At 37.3% G+C, this 19,510-nt stretch overlaps 1 protein-coding gene and 2 non-coding genes across 3 annotated transcripts; 2 read left to right on the forward strand and 1 right to left on the reverse strand.

Moving 5' to 3' along the window:
- Positions 1 to 1,491: 1,491 nt before the first annotated feature.
- On the forward strand, positions 1,492 to 17,999 carry LOC101901784 (speract receptor). The gene is made up of 17 exons (XM_059120237.1): positions 1,492 to 2,539; positions 2,592 to 2,830; positions 2,891 to 3,013; positions 4,692 to 4,878; positions 6,756 to 7,006; positions 10,224 to 10,295; positions 10,621 to 10,766; positions 10,830 to 10,977; positions 11,334 to 11,424; positions 11,487 to 11,674; positions 13,206 to 13,385; positions 13,461 to 13,565; positions 13,668 to 13,739; positions 13,948 to 14,122; positions 14,909 to 15,609; positions 15,669 to 16,315; positions 16,848 to 17,999. Exons 1-17 carry the CDS (start codon positions 2,284 to 2,286, stop codon positions 17,047 to 17,049), a joined length of 3,783 nt encoding a protein of 1,260 aa, XP_058976220.1. The 5' UTR covers positions 1,492 to 2,283; the 3' UTR covers positions 17,050 to 17,999.
- Positions 14,202 to 14,283, reverse strand: TRNAS-AGA (transfer RNA serine (anticodon AGA)). Its single transcript has one exon. It is a non-coding gene; the product is annotated as a tRNA-Ser (tRNA).
- TRNAS-AGA (transfer RNA serine (anticodon AGA)) lies at positions 14,759 to 14,840 on the forward strand. The gene has a single exon. It is a non-coding gene; the product is annotated as a tRNA-Ser (tRNA).
- Positions 18,000 to 19,510: the final 1,511 nt, after the last annotated feature.

Genomic DNA, 19,510 nt, shown 5'->3' on the forward strand with positions numbered 1-19,510 from the left:
AAGGTCTGGCGTGAAGATGGGATATATTGGTCTACTCCTTCTGGTACCTCCCCCACAAAGAGTAAAAAATTTGAATATCCGTGAAGATCATAATACGCGAAATTAACATCCGATTCCATTCTGACTTGATAAATCTCAATATTTCTACCAACACAAGATCTGTTATAAATATGGTGGAAATTGGACCATTTCTTCTGGTACACACCCCACCTAGGGTTCAAGATTTCGAATAACCAAAACGATTATAAAATCCGATGTGAGCATCCGGTTCTCTTCATATTTCACACATCCCATTATTTCTACTAACACATGATCTGCTGTGAAGATATATCGGTTCACTCCTTCTGGTACCTATCCCACAGAAGGTCAAAATTTTGAATATCCAAGGAACTCTTACGCGGTATTAACATCCGATCCCTTTCAGACTTTGTACATCTCAATATTACCATCAACACAAGATCTGTTATAAAGATGGTGGAGATCGGATCATTTCTTCGGGTACCGCCCCCACAAAGGGTCAAAGTTTTTAATATCCAAAACGATTATAACATCCGGAGTGAGCATCCGGTTTTTTATCTTTTACACATCGCAATATATTTATTAGCCCAAGGTCTGATGTGAAGATGGGATATATCGGTCCACTCATTCTGGTACCTCCCCTACAAAGGGTCAACATTTTGATTATCCATGAAGCTAACAAAACCCTAAAATAACGTTCGATTCCATTCAGACTTGATCCATCTCAATATTTCCATCAACAAAAGATCTGTTATAAAGATGGTGAAGATCGGACCATTTCTTCTGGTACCTCCACAACTTAGGGTACAAAGTGCTTAAAATAATCGAACATTGGCTGAGGGTAAACATCTGTCGCCAAAACCTACTGCTACCTTTCAACTTGTTAATATTCCAAAAAATTCTAAGCTCCCCATTTTGGGTAGAAAACGGCACTATGAACTTGTGAATTAAATATTTTTCTAGGGAAGTGTTTCTAATTAGACCAATAAAAAAATTAGACAAAAAACATAAACATAGCTCCATATCCTAAACCCTATATTTGAATATCATTAAATATGTTGTCACACACATCCATTTTGAAGTTCACTCTGCAATTGTTGCTAGTGTTGATGATGATGATGATGACGATGTCTATCATTCCGTCTGTTTCCGACTCTGTTGATGACTTCTGCTTTTAGCATAAGTACCACTTCGCACAAACATAACCTTAAATACTTCTACAAATATGGATATGTGTCGAGTAGATCTGCCAAAGGATGTTGAGATTTTTTTTGCACTAACAAGCTGTCCGACCGACTTCCACACTGATAGACAAGATGACAACATTTTAAGTATTTTCTTTCCGCCTCTGAATGTGGCAATTTAATGCAGTAAATCTTCAACAACTAACAACCATAAACAAGTACATTTACATCCATACACATGAGCGATTTTATAAGCTTCTATTTTCTTTTCTATTCTTTTGCAGAAAATAAATCTAAGAACTGTTTTGGGAGGCAAACTGTCTGCAACAGCAACCATTTGAAACGTAGACCAAACAAACCTTTAGGAAACCACAAATCTTATCAGGCAATTTCAAAAAGTACTTAAGTGCGGACAAGCGAGAGAGAGAGAGAGAGAGAGAGAGAGAGGGGGGGAGAAAGAAAACCATTCACACACACACGTTTAGATGTATGTACACGCAACATGAAATGTTATTTTAAAACTAATGAAGCATAAACCATTCAAAGATTAGGATAAACATTCAGAGATTTATTGGTGGACCGCAAGAAAAGATATTAGTGGCCGATTAAAACGCACACACCCACTCTCGCCAACCAACTCCCCCTCCTTTCATTCCGCAAAAGCCAAAAGAGCAACAATTCGTTACAACAAACATCAACACAAACTATGAAGCGGAAAAAAGACTCGCTGGAGAAGCGTTTGGAAATCAACATTTTGTGTAAAAAGCGAATTCGTTACATGCTTTGGCTGGATGGCCAATGAGTGCGGCGAAGGTGTAACTCGAGAGCAATAAAGAAAGGAATCCCAGAACCACTACTAACTTGGCTGCAAACATATATATCACGTCCCCCTCTTTGGCTGGGAAATAATTGGAAACCTTTAATGCACAGCAGCTGTGCAAATTATTTCCTAATTTCTTGGAAGCGAAACTAAGACGATATCCAACCCTCCTCATCTGCTACTGAACACAAAACTATTAACGCGCATTTCCCCCCACCCCCTCGGGCAAACATCAATCTTGTTCCAGTCGTGCAGCACGTAATGAAGACACTCTTACGCTCATTAGCGTTGTTATATTCATCGTCGTCCTCCTCGTCGTTGTCGCCGTCTTTCACGTCCACGTTCTCGCCAGCATCGTCATCGCCATTCGCTGTTAATAAATTCTTGATTCTTGTTGCATTTTTAATTTTCTACTCCACATCCGGTGGCCAACGTTTGGTGGGGGCAGAAACTTTTACTTTGGGCTATTTAACGGGTTCCCAGAGAACGCCGGGAAATTTGGATTACCAAAGACCAGGTAGGCAACCACAAAAGACCACAAGAAGATTATTTCATTTCTCCTTTGCCAGGCATTACCATCTCCGGAGCCATTAGCCTGGCGGTCAAAGAAGTCAATGAGGGCGAATTGAAATCGTTGGGCCATGAATTGGATTTCTTAGTAGCCGAAACGTATGGCGATGAGGTCAACAGTATACGCCAAACAGCAGCCTTGTGGACCAAACAAATAGTTGGCTACATTGGACCCCAGGAGACCTGTGTCCATGAGGGCCGCATGGCCGCTGCCTTCAATTTACCCATGATATCTTATGTGAGATTTTGGAGGGCATTGTTTTGCGAATTCTTTCAATATCTTCTCATTCCATTTTAGTATTGCACACACCGTGACACCTCCAATAAACATGATTTTCCCACATTTGCCCGTACCCGTCCACCGGACACACAAATCTCCAAGTCGGTTGTGTCACTTTTGATGGCTTTTAACTGGACCCAGGTAAGGTTGGAGAGATTAAAAATTATGTCTTAGCATAAGAAAATAGTAGATGACATAAATCTCTGGAGTAGAGGATGGATGGCTGTTGAAGGAAAACCAAACGTAAAATACACTGGGAAAAAATATTTCTTAAAAAATAAACCTAAGATCTAAGCTAAAAATCAAACAAAATCATAATTTTTGTATCAGTGATATGTCAGGTGGGAAAATGGTCCACTATATTTAGTACCTGCCCCACAAAGGGTCTAAATTCGGAATAATTATAACTCTTATAAAATGTGATGTAAAAGTCCGATTTTCTTCAAATTACACACACATCACAATATTTTTATTAACTCAAGGTCTGGACCACTCCTACTGGTACCTCTCCCACAAAGGGTCAAAATATTGAATATCTATGAAGGGCGTAAAACGCGAAATTCACAGCCGATTCCATTCAGACTTGGTACATGTAAATATTTCCATCAACACTCGATATGTTATAAATATGGGAGGGACCGGATCATTTGTTCTGGTACCTCCCCCACAAAGGGTCAAAGTTTTTAATAACCAAAACTTTCATAAAATCCGAAATAAGCATCCGTTTTTCTTCATATTTTACACATCCCATTATTTCTACTAACATAAGATCTGCTGTGATGATATATCGGACCACTCTATCTGGTACCTCTCCCACAAAGGGTCAAATTTTGAATATCAATGACGCTCATAAAACGCTAGATTAACGTCCGATTCCATTCAGACATGGTACATCTCAATATTCTCATCAACACAGGGTCTGTTATAAAGAATGTAGAGATCGGACCTTTTCTTCTGGTACCTCCTCCACATAGGGTTCAAGATTTCAATATTTTGTGTTGATATATCTGCGAACCCCTTTTTGGTACCTCACCCACAAAGGCTCCCAATTTTCAATTTCTCTCAACCAGAATCCTGAGATGAATATGGAAAATATGATTTGGCATAAAATTGAATATAAATGTTCGATTTTCTTGTACCCATACCAATATTCTTATCTGTATTAAATGAAGTATGAAATAGTCGGTCGACTATTTCTGGTACCTCACACACATTTTAACATTTTCTAGAAATGTGACATATATAGCCACAACCTGGCACGTCGTAATATTTATATCATATTTAATTATACCCGATACGAAATGAACAATATTGGCCCATTCCTTCGGCACCCATTCCGTAGAGGGTCATCAATTTGAATAATCGTTACAGAAGTCAAAATATATTTAAATAATCGAACATTGGCTGAGGGTATGGATCTGTTGGCAAAACGGACGAATGTTATCAGGAGAAATATATTAAAAAAGTAAACTGAGGTTCTCCGATTTTTTCTCTGTCTCTTCCTCCCCGTTTAGCCTCTGCATCAATTCTGAATTTCCTTCAGTGCATCCTCTCCTGGCACCAGCATTTCTTCACACATTTCAAACAAATAACGTTGATTCACATTATTCCCGCTCTCTTCCTCTCTCTCCACACACATACACACACACTCCCTCTTCGTCACAATTTATCACTTCATTCAGTTTAATATTAATTTTTTTTATCTTTTAAACTTGTTTTTCTTTTTCTCTTTCCTTTTACATGCCATCTGTTTGCTTTTAACGGCTTTGTCGCATCTTCCACTTGGACACTGGATGGTCGTCTGGAACGGCGTGTGTAGGTAACTTTTTTGTATCTTGACCATCCGGATAGTTTGTATCAACCTGTGGCCGATACCATCTTGAGTATTTTAAAGAGTGCTGCCATTACTGTACGTGACGTCAGGACATGGAAGACCATCTATCATCATGGTTTTATGGCAAATCCTTTTGTGGACTTGGTCGAGCAGACTTATACAAATACGCGCAGTAAGTATGTACTAAAGTAACTGTAAATGGAATTAACAATTAGACCGGTTTCTTTGCCTCCCCCTCCCCCTTAAAGTGGAGAAGATTGCAAGGATTAAAAGGGAATAAAAGGCATTTTGTTTTAAAGGATATTTTAATTAGAATACTTTTCGTTTTTCGAAAAATTTCTTATCAAATCTCCCCGATATGGAACAATTAACAAAGTTCAGCACTCATCGCATAGATGTTGAGGACGTCTTATTTAGAAAGGATGTCATAAATCTCAAGGGGGGGTTAGAGGTTGGTGTGAGTGTCTCGTAGAAGAAACAAAAAACCCACCCTTAAGTCATTGACTAAAAGGTGTTTGTTCGGCACCCAAAGGAATTGGGGTGTATTTCCTTGATGCATTGCATAGCTTTGGGAATTGTTGTCCTAATTCCGTGTTTTACTTTTTGTGTGTACGTTTTTCTGGTTTGAGATATTTCAAAGAAGAAGTAAAACGAATACGTATATCATCGTAAAAAAACAAACATTTTTATACCCTCCACCATAGTATGGAGGGTATATTAAGATTGTTATTCCGTTTGTAACACCTCGAAATATACATTTTAGACCCCACAAAGTACATATGTTCTTAATCAGCATAAAATTCTATGTCGATTTAGCGATGTCCGTCCGACTGTCCGTCTATCCGGCTGTGGAAATCACTCTAGCTTCCGAACGAATTGAAGTAGATTGATAAAATTTTACTCAAATGTATATTATGCCTGCAGGACATTTGGTATTGAAAACGGGCCATGTAGGTCCACGTTTTGGTATAGCCTCCATATAACGGTACCTCCCGATATTCGGTATTTTGATGACTTTAGTTAAATTATTCACCGATTCTGTTCTAAGTTTTGCATTTGAATATTGTAATGGCTTATGACAAAAGTAATCTATGCAGGTCCACGTCGTCGTATTGACCATCTACAACAGCTACATTCGGTATTTCTAAGAATTTTTAACAGCATTTTTAACGGATTTTATTGTTTTTGAGAATTGCTAAATTCGTTCCAAATGGTGGAGGGTATTCAAAGTTCGACCCGGCCGAACTTACAGCTTTGTTACTTGTTTTTTAACTCTTGGTACACAAATATTTTCTTTCGGAGGGAAACATTTGTTTTTCTTTGAAGATAAATATTCCGTTGCATACTTTCGGGGTTTGAATAAAAATTATGAACATTTGTACATTTCATAACAAGTCGTTAAAAATAATTGGGTCTAGATTCCATGAATGCAATCTGGGCATGTGGGTCTAAGCAAACGTCATATCTATTGCCAATCAGTAACAGCTGTCATCGGCACATGTGCTAAATTATGTTCAATGAGTGGGTGTTGTAAACTATTTTCACTTGAAGTCACGACTTGAGAGATTTTATTTCACTTGAAAACTTTACGTTTGGCATTGAGTGTTCTTAACCCTCCTACTTATATGTGAACATGTGTGTTTTTATTCTGTAGGTGGTTATGACACACCCATTATGATAATAGTATTAAATCATGTTTTTCCTGAGAGTAAACAAAGCTATTAAACGATGTCCTTTCTGCCTTAGCCTATTCACTTTGTCCATTCCCGCAAAACTTTACGCCACTACAAAGTTGGGAATTTAATGAAGTTATTATCGTCCAATGCTTTTAGTTCCAATCGCTTTGTTTAAGTCTCTCTCTCTCTGCTCTCCACCACAAAGTTTACAGTTAATTACTCAGCAAATGGACGATTGCCACTGTTTGGTATACAGATGCCATGTTCCTACGTTGCACGTATAAAAACTTGATGACCAACCATATTGTTTTGTTTATTTCTTTTCACGCTCATCCTCTTCTTCTTATTTCTCTTTATCTGCTTTTTTGATTAGTTTATCTTATATTGGGTCATTATTACGAACATGTGGGCTTAATGGTGGCCCTTCATGGCAAAGGTCTGCTCGACGAGGGTGAGTATTTTGTCCTGGGAGTCGATATTGAGCAGTATGACCCCTCCAAGCCGGATAAATATTTACGCGGCCTTTTATTGGAGAAAACCGATGCCCGAGCGGAAATGGCCTTTCAGTCGTATTTGGGCATCCTACCAACAGCGCCCATTAAATTTGCCGAATTCGCCAAGGAGGTAAGTAAGTGTGAACGGATTTCCGCATCATTAACCAAAAGCAAAACCAAACATTTTAATTTCCAAATTTTAATGGCTTGTACAAGAAACCAAACACGTCATAATAATCAAGTGATGCTTGACCGGTAGATTTGTATCATCAATTCCTCATAACATTTATAGAGCAATCTGTTGAGATGAGGTTTTGTTGTTCTTGACAACGACCAGAATGATTAGCCATTGATAAAGTCATGCATGTGTTATGGTCTCAATGAAATTTCAGTTTTTACTTCACATTAAGCCGGAAAATTAACTCCTATGACCACAATCTGTGTGGGTGGGATGACCACAACACTAAAGTGTTGTTTTCACAGGCCACAACTCAATTCGGATGAAATTAAGGCTAGTAATCCCTGGAGGCTCAGCAAGAGATTGATGAATGGGGTTCTGCCATTGTAAACATTAAAATGTAAGCACTAACATCAACATTCCAAAGTGCTAAGCAAAAAAGACAAATGATGGATTTTTGGCAGTTTTCATTAAGCCTGTATTTAGATGTGGCTGACAGCTGAATTACAATGATGCTCAGTTGGCCAGTGAATTTTGTGGAAGCTCATAAATGTTATTTTGACACTTAATTAGATGTTGGTAGACTTTGACATTTTGTACATGACTTCGAATACATTTCTAATAATTTAGCCACAAAACATTTGCAATTTGTAAGGCTTTTCTTTAAGAGTTGGCCTAGTGGTGTTATTATTTCTTTAACTAATAAGTTATTAAATAAGTAGTTTACATTGTACTGGATTAAGTAAATTTAGTGAATTGAAATTGTCAATTCCATGTCAAATAACTCCTCATTAAGGAGATTAAAGGTGAAAGTACATAAAAGGCTTTTTTGGCTGGCTAAAATCATCGGCTGTGTTCTTCGTAGAGGAACAAAGGAGTTTTAGGTTGACTTAGTTCGATATCGGCCCTTGGCTTCTTTGTTCTTTTCTGAAGAAACCAGCCGATGACTTAAGCCAATCAAAAAGCTTTTTTTTTCTGGCAGAAGTCATCATCTGGCTTTCTGACAAAAAACAAAGGACTATAGGGTAACCAAATTCAAATTATGGGTCGAAATTGAACAAAGTCAACCTGCACTCCTGTTGTTTTTTTACGGAAAATCCAACCCAGGTAGAAGAATACAAGTAGATGCATCAATACAGCTGCTGGGACTGTCAAATCAATTTTGAAATTGAAAATTTTGAATGAAAAATTATTTAAATTTGTAAAAATCGCTGAAAATGCATATACAACTACCTCCGATTTGAATCGTATAGGAAAACATATAAATTTCTACTTATTTTGGAGAAAACACTTTAAAAATTTAGACATTTCAATGTTCTCAAGCGTTGATGAGCCCTGATACAACCGATGACCTATGGTACGTTTACATAAAAAATCTTTATCCGGGTTAACCCTGATGGGACATACGCTTAATTGTAATTAGTCAATTTTTGAGGTTAAAACTGGTAACAATTTGTTTCTAAACGCTCTATTATGACTGAAAAATCTTCATACAGGGGAGATGAAAAAACTGCAACCAACTTCAGACTGCTGTCAATTCTAAGCCACTGGTCCGACAGCTTTTAAAATTCTTTCAGTGACAGCTCATTATATATTTTACAAGCGTACCAAAGCATTTTGGTAAGAATTTCCAGAAAAAAGTTATTCCTGATGGAATTCAAGCATGATTGAGTCATTTTTTTATATTTGGCTGGAAAACCACAAGTGGCTATCGTCAGAGCACTCCAGCATTTGAATGTGAATAAATGTTGTGTCTCGTACCATCGCTCGTCACTGTGAGACACTGTAGCGTAGCCCGACGTCAAGGAAATGGACGGAAGAAAACAGCAACATCAGCAGAAATGGTTCGAAAAGTAAAGAAGCGATTTGATTGAAACCCGCGTCGCAGTGGCCGAAAATGGCTCGTGATCTGAACATATCGCAATATCCCATTCGGCAAATATTGAAAAATGTGCTCTGGGTAAAGCCATTGAAATTCCAAAAAGTGCAAAAACTTACACCGCAACAGAAAGAAAATTGACTCAAAAGAGCTAAAGAGTTGCTTCGCTTGGCCGAGAGTGGTTTTTTCTTGGTTTTCTCCGATGAGAAAACATTCGTTGTACAGCAGTTTGTAAACCAACAAAATGATCGTGTTTACTTGCCACAGGGGTGGCTGAAAATGTGCACTTTCGGTTGGCCACCAGAACTCAAGCGCCAGCCATGGTGATGGTCTGAGCCGCCATAATAGCCGATGGTCGCTCTTCGCTCGTATTAATAGACGTGGCATCAGAATAAATGCCGAATATTATCGCGAAAATTTTCTGAAGGGTGTATTAAAGCCTTGGGCCTTAGACATTCAAACTCAGCATCATCGCACTCAGCACACACTATCCAAGAATTGTTACAAAATGAGGTTTCTCGTTTCATTTCCAGCGCACAATGGCCACCAAAAAGCAAGGTTGGCACTAAAAAATACCAAAGTGTCAATCACCTCAAGCAAGCACTTCGCCGGGAATGGACTAAAATACCGCAGAGCAACATTCGGGCAGCGTGTGACGGCTTCATTCGCCGTTTGAAGGCCATAATCCATGCCAAAGATGGCCAATTCGAACAAATCTAAACTTCTTCTTAAATTTGATACTATTTCCGGCATTTTTTTCCTTTCATTCAATAAAATTAAAAAAAAAATAATAACTTAATTGCAGTTTTTATATCTCACCCTATGTTTGAAAAAAAAAAAAACATTTTTAAAATTTTGACATATCAATGTTCCCAAGCGTAGATGCATCTACTTCTATTTTTCTGCCAAGAGCCAATCGGTGACGTATAGTACGTTTACATACTCCTATATTTTTCTGAACTATATTTTTGTTGTTGTTTGTTTTTTTGATTTCGAATCCCATGTCCTTTTTTGTTATTTGAAGACTGCAGCTCTCTGCCATAAATTGATAACAAACCATCCACCCAGCTGATGATGTGGAGTAATTAATTTTCCATTATCACCATGTCTGTCAGAACGGATATCAATGTTTTCGAATGCCAACATCGTACTTTGTCCTTATGTTTTTTTTTTCATGTTTTGTTTTGCTCGCCAGATAGCTAGCCAATTTCAAAATCATTAATCATTATTTAAAAGTAATTTGTGTAAACATCCTTTTTGTTGTCTATTTCTTTTCCGTCTTCATTCAAGGTTAACAAATACATGGAACTGCCACCATTTAATTTTCCCAATCCATTGGGTCTATTTGGAGGTGCCAAACAGGTTAGTAGTGAAAGAAAGGCACGGAACAGCATCAGTTACAGCAGGCGGAGATGGGTCATAATGCGGTCATTATTATTGGCACCGCTTTTTTTTTGGAAGTTTGCTGGATGGTCGCATGACAGCGATTAAGGCCACACAAGCTATACATAAATAAAATATTTAAATAGAATTCTCCATAAAACTAATTTTAATAGCTATGCAAAAAGGAGAAAGGTTTTTTGTCACCCTCTGCCTTTGCTGATGCTGCGTGTGTCTATTTTTTATGGCATTCAATTCCATACAATTCTCGTTTGATTTTTTTATGGTTTTCCCATTTTTTCTCCAGATAAGTGCTGAAGCGGCATATCTTTACGATGCCGTACACTTGTATGCCAAGGCTCTGATTAAAGTCTTACGCCAGGGTGATAGGCCAAGAAATGGTACGGCCATAATCGAGGCTATCAAGGGCTCCAAATATCGCAGTGCAATGGGGTAGGTATTTACATATGGCTACGACTTTCAGCATTCGGTAATCCTTTAAGACTTCCATTGCAGCTATCACGTCTACATCGATGAAAATGGAGATGCTGCCGGCAATTATACAGTATTAGCTCGTGGCTTGGCACGCAATCATAAAAATAAAACAGTTCCTGGTCTGATACCGGTCGGTACCTTTAGTCAGACGCAAAGTGATAAATTGCCTGTGAGTAAATGTATTTTTATACGGAAATAAATTCTATGTTTATGTCGAAGATTGGCTGCAAAAAACCGCTGCTTAAAACTCTTTAGTGTTGGAATATTTACTTTCTATTTTTTCATGTATATTTCTTTTCCATTCTATGGTTGTTGGTTTTTTTCTCTTTCCATTTTATTGTGTAATATTGTAATTTATGCCTTTCTTAACTTTAAAATATTATAAAATGTAAATGTACAAAGAGCTATTGGCAGGTAAGCTCATTATTACTCTAAAATTTATGGTCATCCTTTTAGAGCTTTATTTTTATTGAATCGCTAACATTTTAACATTTGTTTTCTTCTTTTATCGTTTCTCTTTGGCAGGATCTCAATTTGTATGGCAAAATAGAATGGGTGGGCGCTGGTCGTCCGGCAGCAGAACCCAAATGCGGTTTTGCCAATGAAAAGTGTATAAGTACGATACTCATTCAAAATTTCTGTATAAGGAATTTTATTACTTGCTTGGTCCCATTTCAGGTTATACCGGTGAAATATCAGCTGGCATTGCTGGAGGAGCCTTACTTCTGCTGGGCATTGTCTCATTGGTTCTCTATCGCAATTGGCGTTATGAGCAAGAATTGGATAGTTTATTGTGGAAAATTGACTTTCGTGAAGTTCAAATGCATGAAAATGAAAAGGAATCCAATGCCCAGAAGCAGACGAGGGTAAGTTGAAATATTGGGCCAATCCTTGACTATAAAAAGACCTGAAATTAGGGCTTTTGTTGAGAATACATAGACAATTTTTATTTGGCTTATGTCACCGATCAGCTTTTTTTTTTGTAAAAGAACAAAAGAATTTTAGGTTCACTTAGTTCAATTTCGGTTCATAATTTTAACTAGGTCACCCTAATTCTATTGTCCTATTCAAGGCACAAATATAAAGGTGATAAAACATAAAACTTTTTTTTTGACTGGCTTAAGTCATCGGCTGGCTGAGCCATATTTGTAGTCGTTCAATCGCTAATCTTAGTGATCAGTGAACAGGAAGGAACTAGTTTCACTGATATCTAGTTCTTTTAATGAATCGTTCAATAGAACTAGTTCCTTCGGGAATTCTAATTAAAAAATGTATGTTATTATTTCTTTTTACGATTTTTTGTTGGAAATTTTGTTTAGAAATTTGGACACAGTGTATACAGGGTGAGATGAAAAAAAACTGCCACAAAGTCAAACGCCATAACTTTTACATTTTTTTACATTTTATTGAATGAAAGCATTGGCACGTATTATGGCCTTCAAACGGCCAATGAAACCTTCACACGCTGCCCGAATGGTGCTCTGCGGTATTTTGGCCCATTTCCGGCGAAACGCTGGCTTGAGTTGATGGTATTTTTTAGTGCCAACCTTTCTTTCCAAAATTCTCCAGACACAATAGTCCAACGGATTTGGTATCCGGAGATTTTGGTGGCCATTGTGCGCTGGAAATGAAGCGAGGAACTTCATTTTGTAACCATTCTTGGGTGGCGCGTGCTGAGTGCGATGGTGCTGAGTCCAGTTGGAATGTCCAAGATTTGCGGCCAAAATGTTAGCGTGCCCAAGGCTATAATACACCCTCCAAAATATTTTCGCGATAATATTGGGCATTTATTTTGATGCCACGTTCGTTTAATACGAGTGGAGAGCGACCATCGGCTGTTATGGCGGCCCACACCATCACCATGGCCGGCGCTTGAGTTCTGGTTGCCAACCGAAGGTGCACATTTTCAGCTAAACACGATCATTTTGTTTGTTTACAAACTGCTGGATAACGAATGTTTTCTCATCGGAAAAAAACAAATTCGGCAGTTCACCACTTTCGATCAAGCGACGCAACTCTTTAGCTCTTTTGAGTCTTTTATCTTTCTGTTGCGGTATAAGTTCTTGTACTTTTTTAAAATTTCAATGGCTTTTCCCCGAGCTCATTTTTCAATATTTGGCGAATGGAATATTGCGATTTGTTCGGTTCACGAGCCATTTTCGGCTACTGCGACGCGGGTTTCGATCAAGTCGCTTCTTTACTTTTCGAATCATTTCTGCTGATGTTGCTGTTTTCTTCCGTCCACTTCCTTGACTTTTTTAACAGATGTCGGATGAGTGGCTAAGAAATGACAGCAGTCTGAAGTTGGTTCAGTTTTTTCATCTCACCCTGTATATATTGTCAATATTTTTACTATATTATAAATTCAGATAAATATTAATTAAATACTTTTTTCAGTCAACCCATCCTCTAATTCGCACTAGTCAAGTCAGTTTAAGTTCAAATCCCGATGCCGATTTTCGTTATACAACCATTTTTACTCCCATCGGGCTGTACAAGGGCCAATTGTATGCCATTAAGAAAGTGCGCAAGAAATGTGTAGATATTTCGCGGGAAATGAAAAAGGAATTGAAATTGGTAAGAAACCCCCCGAAAAATTCTCTTTATTTAAAGAATAATAAATAGTTGTTCTTTAATTTCAAATCTTTCCAGCTGCGCGATGCCCGCCATGACAACATTTGTGCTTTTATTGGAGCCTGCACAGATCCTCCCAACATTTGTATCATAACCGAATACTGCACCAGGGGTAGCCTTAAGGTACATAAATCATCAGCTAAATGCCAGCCAGCAAAACGCATTTAATCCACTTCGGTGCTTTTCTTTTGTTTCGTTTCATGCTTTCACTTCGTCTAATTAAAGGACATTTTGGAGAACGAGGACGTCAAGCTGGACAACATGTTTATCGCGTCCATGGTAGCCGATATAATACGTGTAAGTCACCAAACCATCTTTCCTTTTGTCCTCTTGTCCAGCCATGTAAACTCCATCATCTGTTAATGTCTGTCTCGAGTTATGTTTTTTCAATTGTTGTTGATTGACTTTTTCCCATGGGGTTTTCGTTGTGGGTTTCTTTTGTTTTTCTGTTCTTTTTTCTTCTTCCCTCTCCACATCCCCCCAAACATCTATTGTCGTCGTTTAGGGTGTCATTTATTTACATGAATCGCCCATACGTTTCCATGGGTCTTTGTGCACTTCCAATTTGTTGATTGACTCACGCTGGGTGGTTAAATTGAGCGACTTTGGTTTGTTTGCTTTCAAGAAAGGCATCGAGGACAATTCGACAGATGTGGTGTCAATGGCTGCCAAATGCACAAGTAAGTAGGAAAATATTTGCTTAAAGTGAAAACAAAAAAAGAAAGAAAACAACAAAAAGACTCGCCGAAAAACAACTTTCGCAGTCGGTAGGATTCGAACCTACGCTCCCAGAGGGAATCTGATTTCTAGTCAGACGCCTTAACCGCTCGGCCACGACTGCATGTTATCAAGACGCTGCAAATAATCTTAAAATCAAATATCTATTCCACCCCACTTTCAATGAATTTCCTTTCACCCAAATAACTTCAATTTGAATTACGTCCATATTGATTGAATATTTCGTCTTTAACTAATAATCAAAATAAAGAGCATTTCCCTGACATTTATCAATAGAGATGACACAGATTCAAGTCGTACTATTTCTTCTTTGAAAAAGTACCCAATTAAGTGATTTGCCAACACTGACTAACTATTTATTGTCTCTCGCTCTCTCTCTCTCTCTCTCTCTCTTCACACACATATGCTGCTGACATTCGTGGCAATGTTTTGATTTGCCAACACTGTTTCTCTTTGCTTGCTCTCTTAAGCACAATGATTGTGGTGGTGATTTACTTGGTTCGTTGTTGTTGTTTTATTTGTACACACACACAGCATGGCAATGAGAAAATAACTCTTAATCACAACGGCTGGTGTAAGCAGTCGTGGCCGAGCGGTTAAGGCGTCTGACTAGAAATCAGATTCCCTCTGGGAGCGTAGGTTCGAATCCTACCGACTGCGAAAGTTGTTTTTCGGCGAGTCTTTTTGTTAAATAATTTTTTCAAATTTTAATTTTTCCTCTTGCCAAGAATTACTTTATCGGGCTCCGGAATTATTGCGGCAAGGTCCAGCTTCTTTGGTGATGGGTACACAAAAAGGTGATTCATATTCGTTTGCCATTGTGCTCTATGAATTGCACACACGCCATGGACCCTTTGGGGAAACGGGCCTAACACCAATGCAGTGTCTGCAGAAGGTACTGCAAGTACAGGACAACCTCTATCCCTATCGGCCCTCCCTGCAGCCCTTGGAAACATCTTTTGATTGTGTTCGAGAAATCCTCAACGAATGCTGGGCTGAGCGGCCTGAAGATCGTCCCGACTTTAAGACAATACGTGCCAAATTGAGACCCCTGCGCAAGGGCATGAAACCCAACATCTTCGACAATATGATGGCAATGATGGAGAAGTATGCCAATAACCTAGAGGCTTTGGTCGATGAGCGTACCGATCAATTACAGGAAGAAAAAAAGAAGACTGATGCTTTGCTTTTGGAAATGCTGCCGCGGCCAGTGGCGGAGCAATTGAAAAAGGGTCATAAGGTTGATCCGGAGAGCTATGAACAGGTTTCCATATATTTTAGTGATATTGTGGGCTTCACGTCGATGTCGGCGGAGAGTACACCGCTACAAGTTGTGGACTTTCTCAATGACCTTTACACCTGCTTTGATTCCATCATAGGCCACTATGATGTCTACAAAGTGGAGACCATAGGTGATGCTTATATGGTGGTAAGTAGAGAATACTTTCTAACATAAGAATATGGTATTTAATCTGTGCTTCATTGCAGGTTTCCGGTTTACCCATACGTAACGGCGATTTACATGCCGCTGAAATTGCCTCCATGTCCTTGCATCTGCTGGATGCAGTTTCAGAATTCAAGATACGTCATCGTCCCCACAATAAGTTACTGTTACGTATAGGTATCCATACGGGCCCCGTATGTGCTGGGGTGGTGGGCCTGAAAATGCCTCGCTACTGTCTGTTCGGTGATACCGTGAATACAGCATCCCGCATGGAATCTTCTGGCGTACCCCTGAAGATCCATTGTAGTTGGCAGTGTAAAGAGCTGTTGGAGCGCCTGGGTGGCTATCATTATCAGGAACGTGGCATGGTTAGCATGAAAGGCAAGGGAGATCAAAGAACCTATTGGCTGTTGGGTGAGGATGAAGAGGCTAAACAAAGACGTACCTATGAGCGGTCACAACGCAGAGGCTCGAGGGCATTGAATAAATATATACAGGGTACCATTAAACAACAACAGCAGCAGCAGCAACAACAACAAAATAATAGCCTATCCGTGGCCAATGATTTGGGTATTCGTTCATCGTTGAAAAAAATGCCGAGGAATTCATTGACACGTTCCTCGAGTTTGGAATCGCCAAAGAAACTAAGATTTGCCACAGGTTCCCTACTGGAGCATCATCGCTATCATAGGTGAGGGGAAACAATCAAATACCAAATTTGAAACAATTCCGGAGAATAATGTCGATAAAATCATCAAAAAACCGAATATCGGCAGGTACCGTTAAATGGGGGCTATACCAAAACGTGGACCTACATGGCCCATTTTCAATACCAAAAGTCCTGCAGGCATAATATACATTTGAGTACAACTTTATCAATCTAGTTTAATTCGTTCGGAAGCTTGAGTGGTTTACACAGACGGACGGACATCGCTAAATCGACATAGAATTTTATGCTGATCAAGAATATATATACTTTGTGGGGTTTAAAATGTATATTTCGAGGTGTTACAATGGTGGAGGGTATATCTAGACATATCTCTTCCCAGAAAAAAATTTGAAGAGGGTTAAATAATAATGGATTGCAATAGAAGGTTGCCTAGAATTTTTATTTCTAATTATTTTTTTTTTAATCTTTTGTGTCTCTGTTCTTCTTTCTTCAATTTCTCTTTTACATATATTTATCTTTATACCTTAAAATCTACTATTATTTCTCTTTCCAGTGACGAAGCTCTCATAGAAGTCGTTACAGACTCTTACACCGGTCTGCGTCGCTCGTCGGGAACCTCGTGTCATTCGCGCTACGAAGAGTCTACACTATCTTGCCAAAGCTGTGATGATTTGACCAATCTACAACGCCAAAGACGTCCATCATCCTATCCCAATGCCAATACGCCGCTCTTGCTGAACCACAAGGAAACTTGACAAACGAACTTCAAAAAAATATAAACAATAATTAAAATAGAACAAGAATTTAAAATCAAAATCCAAACTCCGATTCAATGTTACTACGGACGAAAACAATAATCTTTCTCTTGATATATACCTATTTGTTAACTCGACAAGTACTTACGTGTGTGTTTCGTTTTAGTTACTAAGAGTACCGTTTTAAATAATAGAGATATATAATGCTTAAGTCCAAACTTATAATTGTGTTCATTTACATATGAAATATGTAAAGTTTTATAAAATATTTATCAATAATTCGAATATTGTACTTAAAAATGTTTTTTATTTGTTTTTTTTTTTTTTTAGAAAAATCAATTTGTGTTAAATTAGTTGCTTATTGTTTTTTTTGTTTTTAATATTAGGAACATTTTTATTTTTGTGTGTCTAGTCTCTTTTTATAAAAAAATAATGTTTAAGCTTTTATGTATGGCATATTTTAGTTGTATTTATTTATTTTTAAGTGAGCATCTAGTAAATTGAATGTTAAAGATTAAGATAAATTTTATTAAAGCTTTTGTTTATTTTCAATATTTTATGCATTTTAAATGCTGTGTAAAATCCAGGTTCCAGTTCTCTCATTCGATGTCGAAATAAATTCTATCGAGATAAATTTCTGCATGCTCAAATGATGTTCAAAATTCGATCTCTAGTCTACCGAAATATTCAATTAACTGAAGCTAAAATTGACATAATAAAAATTTATTTTGATCGAAAATTGTCGATATTGAATGAGAGAACTTTTCCCCCCGATGGTTACTAGCAGCGGCTTATCACTCTGATACTGAGTGACAGATAATTTTGCAATAATTATTTAACTTTCCATTGTAAACTTATATACTTACAACTGTATTATATTAGAAGAAATTTTTAGCTCGAGGAGCTCCGTAAACCTATTAAATATTAAAAATAAATGTTGTTAAAATAAAGACGTCATTTGAACTAATATTATTTTGTGTTTATTTATATATATTATTTTGTGTTTATTTTCAAACATGATAGAATTAAGAAGGTCAACTCATTCCAAACAAACTGCCATTAAAATAATTGTAATCAATGGTAGAATAATACAGGTAGATGCATCAGCGCTTGGGAACATTGATATACCAATCGGAGGTTGTTATGATATACATTTTTCAACAATTTTACCGAATTTGAGTAATTTTTCATTCAAAACGTTCAATACCAAAATTGGTTTGACAATTGGCCATTGTCCTAGCAGTTGTAATTACCAGAACTGTCACTTCGTGAAGATCAAAATTCAAAGCATACTTTTAGGCGCATTATCATCGGAACCCGTTGCCTGGCGATGCAGCCCACATTATTATTGGAGTAGAGCTTTCAAATTTGGTATTTAACGACTATATCAGTCCACTTTTTGGTATAGCCCATGGTAGAAGAATACAGGTAGTCGAATCGACACAGCTGCTGGGAAAATGAACTGTCAAACCGATTTTGGAATTGAATATTTTTAATGAAAAATTATTCAAATTTGTAAAAATTGTTTAAAAATGCACATCTTAACAACCTCTGATATAAAATTATATTTATTTTTTCAAAATCATTAAAAAAATTGACACATCACAGTTCCCGTTGATGCATCTTCCTGTATTTTTCTATCATGGTATAACCTTTGTGGCCCTCTAAAAGTGCCGTATCTTCCACATTTTTCAATGGAATTGTCTGAAATTGTACACAAGGAGTTCCTTGTGAGTACTTTATCCCCTGGAAGAGAATTATCTATATAGGTCCATGATATGAACGGTATCTCCGGTTTTGATTTTAGCCAAATTTTCAATGGAATTGACTGAAATTGTACACAAGGAGTTCTTTATGAGCACTTTACCCCTGGCAAAGAATTGTCTGTATAGGTCCACAATATCGTATATCTCCCATATAACGGCACCTGTCGATATTCGGTATTTTGATGATTTTGAAAGAATTTTGAATGGATTTTATTTTTTGAAAATTTCCAATTCGCCCAAATGGTGGAGTGTATTCAAAGTTCGGTTCGGCCAAATTTACTGCTTTTTTACTTCTTTTTATATAAAAAAAAAAACACATTTTGTTTTCATTAAAGCAGTTTAGTTATTTATTTTTTATAATAATAATATATGTATAATCTTCTTTTTCTTTTCTGTAATAATTAATTGTTTAAGTAAAACTTAACAATTTGTTTTTAACCAACAATATTCATTTTTAAATATATTTTTATAAAAAATCATTAAAATAAATATGTTTTATTTTTGTTTCAACAATAATTTCATTTCATTTAATTGTTTTAGTAGTAGATGTTATGTTCTTTCATTTTATCATAAATAAATTTATGCAGTTTTATACAATTTTCTTTTAAATTTTCAATATAAACTACGAACTTTGTTTTTTGTTTGTTTTGTTGTTGTTGCTGTCATAGGTATTTGTCTGTGCATTTGTTAGTTTT

This window comes from Musca domestica, unplaced genomic scaffold, assembly GCF_030504385.1.
Source record: "Musca domestica strain aabys unplaced genomic scaffold, Musca_domestica.polishedcontigs.V.1.1 162, whole genome shotgun sequence".
Lineage (NCBI taxonomy): Eukaryota > Metazoa > Arthropoda > Insecta > Diptera > Muscidae > Musca > Musca domestica.